Below are 7,092 nucleotides of genomic sequence, written 5' to 3' on the forward strand. Positions count from 1 at the left end.
GTTTTAAAATTTAGATGCCTTTGTTTCAGATGTGTCCATGATTAACATGGTACTAAATGTCTCTCACATATTTTCCTATGGAGCTATGTTGTGGCTAGCATATGGCCACTAGCTACAGACGTCCTACAAAGTTCTAAATGGGAAAGGATTCTCTGCCTCAGGCATGTCTAACTTTGAAGAGCTGAGGTTGAAACAATGCATGGAACTAGGGTTTCTCATTCAAAGACTTTTAAAAAAAGAAAGAAAAAGTAAAACAAAGCAAAACATAACATCTTGCCTGTCACAGCTACTTAAAATGACTAGGTATTTTCCTTTTCTCCCAAAATTATTTTTAAGGATTTATTATTTAGTGCTTTTAACACATTTTTGATTATCACACAATAATCATTTATTCACATGAAAAGAACATGAGCTGGAAATCAAGGTTAATATGTGGAACTGGTTTTAAAAGACTACAGTGTCCTAAGCCTTCATTAGATGCCAGAAGAGGGCAGAACGCTCATTTTATATGTAGTAGGCAACATGTAGTCAAATAGAATCATAATCAGGCATTGTGCCCAATAAGACTGTGAGAGTTAGGAAATAAAAATATTCAGTCTGGAAAAAATGCAAATCAAAGATCTCAAAGGAAAATCCTCTTTCCTAAAAATAAATTTTTAAAGGAGGATATTTCTGGTAGAAACGTGGAACCACAAGAAAGGAAGCTATCTCTTCATGGTGACTTGTTGATTACAGAACGCGAAGTACGTTTCTTCTTTAATCTGACCAGGGAGCCAGTGTTACAGCGTGGTTTGGGATTTCACATGGTCCCAATTTATGAGGTATCAGATTCATTGGAAGGCTTGAAGACAATAGGGATTATCTGGTTCAAAGATGATGTGACATTATGAGCTACTGTGGTCTCCTGTAATCTCTTTAGTTATCACTGAAATTCTAAAAGAAAGAGGTAGTAAAATTTTTAAAAATTATATAATCTGCACCCTGGAAGCTTTAGAAATGCTCACTTTGGGAAGGAGAAAAAGGATTCACACTTCGGAATATAATTTCCCCGTAGGTGGGAATATTCTGAGTATTGTTTTCTGAAGTCATTTCACTATTAGAAGAAAAACATAGGTCTTCTGATACTTCAGGGTACCGACTGTCAAAGCAAAACTTTATACAGAATACAGGAAAATCTGTCTTTATATAAATCTGGAAAAGGGGTCACACTGAATAACTATCTAGGTTCTCCTCCTCACCACTAAATCTTTACCAAAATTTCTAAGTGCCTACTTGAAGATATGTGCTTCAACTCCTTTTTATGCTGAATTCTGGTCTGACCAAGGTCTAAGGAGTTGAAGAAAAATGCAAGAAAATGTAAGCGAAGGGACTAGCTATATATAAACTGAATAATCCAAAGTCTATGCTTACTGTATTAGTTTGTATAATTTGTAATAACAACATCTTAGCTACAAGAATAAGATTTAATTAGAACACCTTAGGAAGTTTTACTTTATAAAGTTACAACAACAGATTTCAAAATTATTTTTAGAAGTGTAACAATAGGAAGATTTGACATTCACTTTGGCAAAACACTTTGGTTCAACTCTATTACCCCTTAAACTATAATTTATTACTTAACCAGGAATACAAGAAAATGTTTATGTTTTATAGTGATTTTATTTAAATAATTAGAAGAGATCAATTGTTTAAAATGAAAATAAATCTGGAAATTTGCTTCCAATCTCATATTTGAAAATAAGTAAAAATTTGGTGCCAACACATGAAAGGAAAATTTACCATTTTCATTTTACAAAATTCTGTGGGGAAAGGATAGTAATGCTTGAGAAACACTGGTGTCTCTTGGGTAATTTTTTATAAAATAAAATGTTTTCATTCAAAGATTTTAAAATAGAAAAAACAAGCCAACTAATTCTGAAGAGATCAGGTTCTAAGTTAATACATTTTTGATTAATTTATCAAAATTCATTCTGTGAAATTACCAGTATGGACCACACCAGTGATAGGTTAAATGCCCACAATGTATCGTATCAATTTTAATATTCTAATCATTTTATGAGATTGAGCTAAATGTTCTGCCCAGATAAAAGGAATTACCTTACAACTGACCAAACCAGTGTGGTTGCCTGCGTTAATCCAATTTCTTCTGGGGCTGCAGAGAACAAAGTACCCATCTGTACTGACTATTGAAGAAAACACAGTTTACAAAGTAATACTGTGCTTTGGTTTCTTACCTAGTGATTCTCCCAGTTACTCTTACTTGAAAATCTGCAACGGAACTGCTTGAAGGAAGAAACAAAAGCATGACTCCCTATTTGTCTCCAGGACCCTGAGTGGGTGATTAGTTCTGGAGATTGTGGCACCAAAATCTGCATTTTCCCTTTACTCTTTGAAATGAAGTATTACCATCTATCAATACAGTTTATAGTTTTTGACCTTCCTTTTAATTCCAGTTTTCACCAAGTCAGCTTCTTTTGGTGTGGTGGATCTGGGGCCCTTTGTTGCAATAAGGGTTACCTGACAGGAGAGAATGGGGCTTCTCTATCCCCAAAGCAATGGGCCGTGCCCCCTAGGAGGGGAGAGGAATGCTCTGCTCCATTGCCTGGGGACCAGAGCCTCTATCACTGGATGGTGGAGGGTGGCAGCCTTGCTCTGTGCGCATAGACACCTGGGGTTCATTTCTCCATGACGTCTGTTGCACTGAGCCTGTACAAAAGGAAAAAGAAACTTGAGGATTCACATCATTCACAATGTCCAGCAAGAGAGGTCCTAATAATAGTGATTGGAGAGTAGGCCTGAAAGACAAGACACAGAATCAATCCATTCTCAGACTATGTGGACCCAGTTTCTAAAAAATTAGTCTTGGTTGGATGAGATGATTCAAAGGCGATGCTACCTGACATTCCTCTTTGCCTTTGTGCACTTCTCTCCCCTTCTGGGAGACTTGAGAACAGAGCTCAGGTTTTCAGTGCACTTACACACCTGTTCCCTACCATGGTACTCTGCCTGTAGCATGATGCTAACTTAACCTGCACCAACTCATGTTGGCTGAGGTCGGTGACTATGGTTCCATGGATGACCACTAGTACAACCTGTATTTTAATGGGTTTTCCAGGAGCGGAGAAGGAATTGGCTCAGAGCCAATCTCTATCTTTTATCTCTTCCATTCTCTTTCCCTACTTTGGGTCTCTTTGTACACTTTCACCTCATGCATTTTATGAGACAGCTGGCCATGATTGGGGGCTGTGTGATCACTCAAATTGGGAGACAGTTTTATGAATGGCCCACAGAGAATGAGTCAAACTGTAGCAGAGTGAGCAAAAAGGGAGATATTCTAATCTTTTGCTGTGTACTCAGCTAACTAAGTCCGTAGTTATTTTCTGAGTTTAACCACACCTTGGTCAAATCATTGTGCTACTGATTAACTGGAAAAATTATATGTACCTCTACACTGAATTACTTTTGTAACAAAGAATTATGTGCTTTTAGCTCCTCAAGAAAAACTAGTATGTAATCATAAGATACTCTATTACTTTCTAATAATGTTTTAACAACAAAACCCAAGCAACTTTTGAAAATGCCAAATGTTTTCATTATGCAGGTAACAACACTGGTAACAATTAATATATGAAACTATATTTATTGTTGTTTTAATATTCAACTCTTAAGTGTACCTTAAGATCCAAGGCCTTTGTCAAGGAAAAAAAAGTTCTACTGAATTTGGGCTACATGGCGATACACATACGAGACAGATGTAGAATGAGTTTTTCAAAACAAGAATCCTATGTTCTCTCTACATGGAAATCTGAAGAGGCAACAAGCACATTTACAAAGGACAAACATCAGAAAATACAGGCAGAGCTGAAGCCCCTCTCAGCAGAGAAACTGTTTTGTTGTTGTTGTTGTTGTTGTTGTTGTTGTTGTTGTTGTTGTTAAAGATTTTATTTATGTATTTGTCAGAGAGAAAGAGCACAGGCAGGATGAGAGGCAGGCAGAGAGAGAAGCAGTCTCCCCACTGAGCAAGGAACCCAATGCAGGACTCGATCCCAGTACCCTGGGATCATGACCTGAGCTGAAGGCAGATGCTTAACCAACTGAGCCACCCAGGTGTCCCGAGAAACTGGTTTTTGTTGGTTCAAAGTTTCTTTGAAACTTCCTAACAGCTTATGATTCAAAACACGTTCAATCTTGTCCTCTGAGTTATGAAATAAAACTGACATCTGAGCCCCAAGTTGTTTATCAATCATGCAACTCTTGTCAAAAGTATTATGTTAACGGGTATCTAACTCCATTTTCACCTGAAGCAGACTGAGTTCCAGAGCAGCCTGAGAACCTGGGTTGATTTTATGGACCCTCTCCTAGCAGCCTGAATGAACTTCATAGATGGCCAGGCATCTGGCTGAGGGATGGTCTCTGATAAGACATGAACACTCCCAAATCCACAGGGGGACCCCCAGATCAACTTAAATTCACAGGAACCTTCCTTCTAGAACACGGAACACATTTTCTCAGAGCCACTTACAATTTCACCAGAACTATACCTACAGCTACCATACAGATCCCAAACCCCAAGAATGACCCCAAAACCCAACCAAATTCAAAAGAAAGAGTCACTCATTGTGTGCTTGCTCAGAGAGATCTAACAGACTGGTATGTGAACAGAGTTTTGAGCGAACATGGTAACATCATGCAAGATAAGAATCTAATCCCAATACAGTTCTCTAAGGTGCTATGGCATTTCAATACAGCCCAGCTGCTCACATAGCTTATACATAGTTTAACTATTGTGTCTGTGCTTCTATGAGATTTTCACACCTGGGAAAACATTCAGGATCCAGGTAAAGATAGCCACTCACCTGGCTCCAGAGAGGAGGACTGGCTAACATCTGCTGCCTCACCGTCCTTGACAGCCGTAGGTTGACTTCCATTCCTGAGATTTTGGTGTTCCTTTATCACCACAAACTGCAGAGAACATAAGGGAAGGAGGGAGAGAGAGGACATCGCTATAATTCCTCAATTATCTCAACATACATGAAACCAAAGTTTATGGCTGCATTATGTTCATCAAATGGAAGGTTGAAAGAAAGACCCTGTCAAATTTCTCTCTCTTGCTAATGAAAGATTCAGTTTTCAATCAGGAGCCTTATGTCGATTAAGGAAACTAGGCATTACCAATATCTTTATTGAAGAATCTATTCTAATTCTGGAATCCCCACTTTTGGGTCATGGATCCCAAGGATCCCACTGCTTCACTTTAAGCAATACAAGAATCCCTAAGAGTTCTAAGCATTGCCCAAAGACCAGACAAATAAGACCTCATACATGTATGTGCTCCAACTTTTCAAATATGTGTGTGTGTTTAGTTAATAAAATTCATTTAAACATGCTACGAAGTTCTGAGTAATTTGGGGTCATTAATGGGTAATTACAACTAATAGTTGAACTACTATTTTGCAGGGACCCACCAAATGCTTTTTCATAGTTGAACCCCTTAGGAACAAGAATTCTACAAGGCAGGCCCAGAAAGATTCAGCATTTCTCTTTGGTCAAAAAAATAATTATTTTTGTCCTTACTGTATTACCCACGATTGATTGGGCACTTGCAATGCAGGCTGACCAGAGCTCATTGGCCCACATTCACACAAGACAGATTTGATATTAAAATAGATCAATGAAAAAAATAGATCAATGCTCTAAGTTATCTCATGCCCTAGGACAAAGAGTGTAATTTGCAAAGTCCTTCCTCACCAGTCAGTAACCCAGCAGAGGGACTGCCCCAAGATTTTAGCTGATCATGCTGTCTGTTGGTTCAGAAATGGGCCCTCCACAGGAGGAGCCCATAACTCAGAAATACAATAAGGAAAAGGGAATTAAAAAAAAAAAAAAAAACCCTCCCTGCTCGTTCTCTTTGAGAAAAGTGTAGGAAGAATAACGACTGGAGTCAATTAGGGAGAGAAATGCTGGCGAATCCCAGGAACATGTGTTTTCATTTTCTTATTTTCCACGATGCTAATTATCCTTAACTGCTTTCTCTTCATTAATGGTCTCCCTGCAGCAACATACTGCCAAATCAATACACGACCCACTGTTTCAGGGCACATACCCATTATTTCTGACGAAAGTCAAAATCCAGCCCTCTGCACTGCAAATTTTCCAGCCACATGTTTTTCTGCCAGAAGAACATAGGACCTAGAATTCTGGACTGAGATGGGGAAGGCAGCTGATGGAACCACATTCCATTCTCCTGCTTCTCCTGCTAGTTCAGATGCTTGGCTCTCTCCCACTCCTACTGATCTCTGCAGCAGTAGCTGGTGCGGGTGACTATTACGGTGGACAGCCATGACAGCTAGGGGGACTGAGCACAGCAGCCCAAGGCCTCCTACCATGGCTCTGAGCCAACATGCTGCTAATGACAGTGACAAGTGTTTTTGATTTTTTTTTAAAGATTTTATGTATTTATTTGACAGAGAGAGAGAGAGCCAGTGAGAGAGGGAACACAGCAAGGGGAGTGGGAGAGGGAGAAGCAGGCTCTCAGCAGAGGAGCCTGATGTGGGGCTCGATCCCAGAATGCCGGGATCATGCCCTGAGCCGAAGGCAGACGCTTAACGACTGAGCCACCCAGGCATACTTGCTACCCAAAACCTGAATGAAACACCCAATAGCCCGACAGGTGCAATACAGGTCATTTAGAAGTCCACACAGTCATGAGGGCTCAAAGAACTGAGGATGTTCTATAGGTAAGTCCACCCAGGAGCACACACTTATGGAATCCGAAGGTACAGAAGGGACCTCAGAAGTCATCTAATCCAAACTCCTCAGTGTCCTGAAGAGGAACCAGAGTTAAGTGACGTGCTGAAGAGTAAGACAGCCAATTAGTGGGCACGTCAGGCTAGACTTCACATTACTTGTTTGATTTTTATATCTTCAGTTTTGTAGTTTAAGCTTCATCAGTTAAGTTTCATTCAGTACACACGGAATGCCTCTAAGAGGCAGGATCAGTGATCACCTTTAAGGCAGAAGCATGGCCACAGGGGAAGCTACTCTCTGGGAAGGCACCGTGAGCGGAGGCAGGGCGGTGGGGAAGTGGGGGTT

General features: G+C 39.9%; 1 protein-coding gene across 1 annotated transcript in view; it reads right to left on the minus strand.

Moving 5' to 3' along the window:
- Positions 1–407: 407 nt before the first annotated feature.
- LOC117804381 (pro-epidermal growth factor-like) overlaps positions 408–7,092 on the minus strand; it is a 17,531-nt gene continuing 10,846 nt past the window's right edge. The window contains exons 5-6 of the mRNA XM_034671380.1: positions 4,857–4,962; positions 408–2,706 (exon numbers count right to left, since the gene is read on the minus strand). Of these exons, the coding sequence (XP_034527271.1) occupies positions 2,570–2,706; positions 4,857–4,962 (243 nt within the window). The 3' untranslated portion in view covers positions 408–2,569. The remainder of the gene's footprint in view (positions 2,707–4,856; positions 4,963–7,092) is intronic.

This window comes from Ailuropoda melanoleuca, chromosome 11 (assembly GCF_002007445.2).
Source record: "Ailuropoda melanoleuca isolate Jingjing chromosome 11, ASM200744v2, whole genome shotgun sequence".
NCBI lineage: Eukaryota > Metazoa > Chordata > Mammalia > Carnivora > Ursidae > Ailuropoda > Ailuropoda melanoleuca.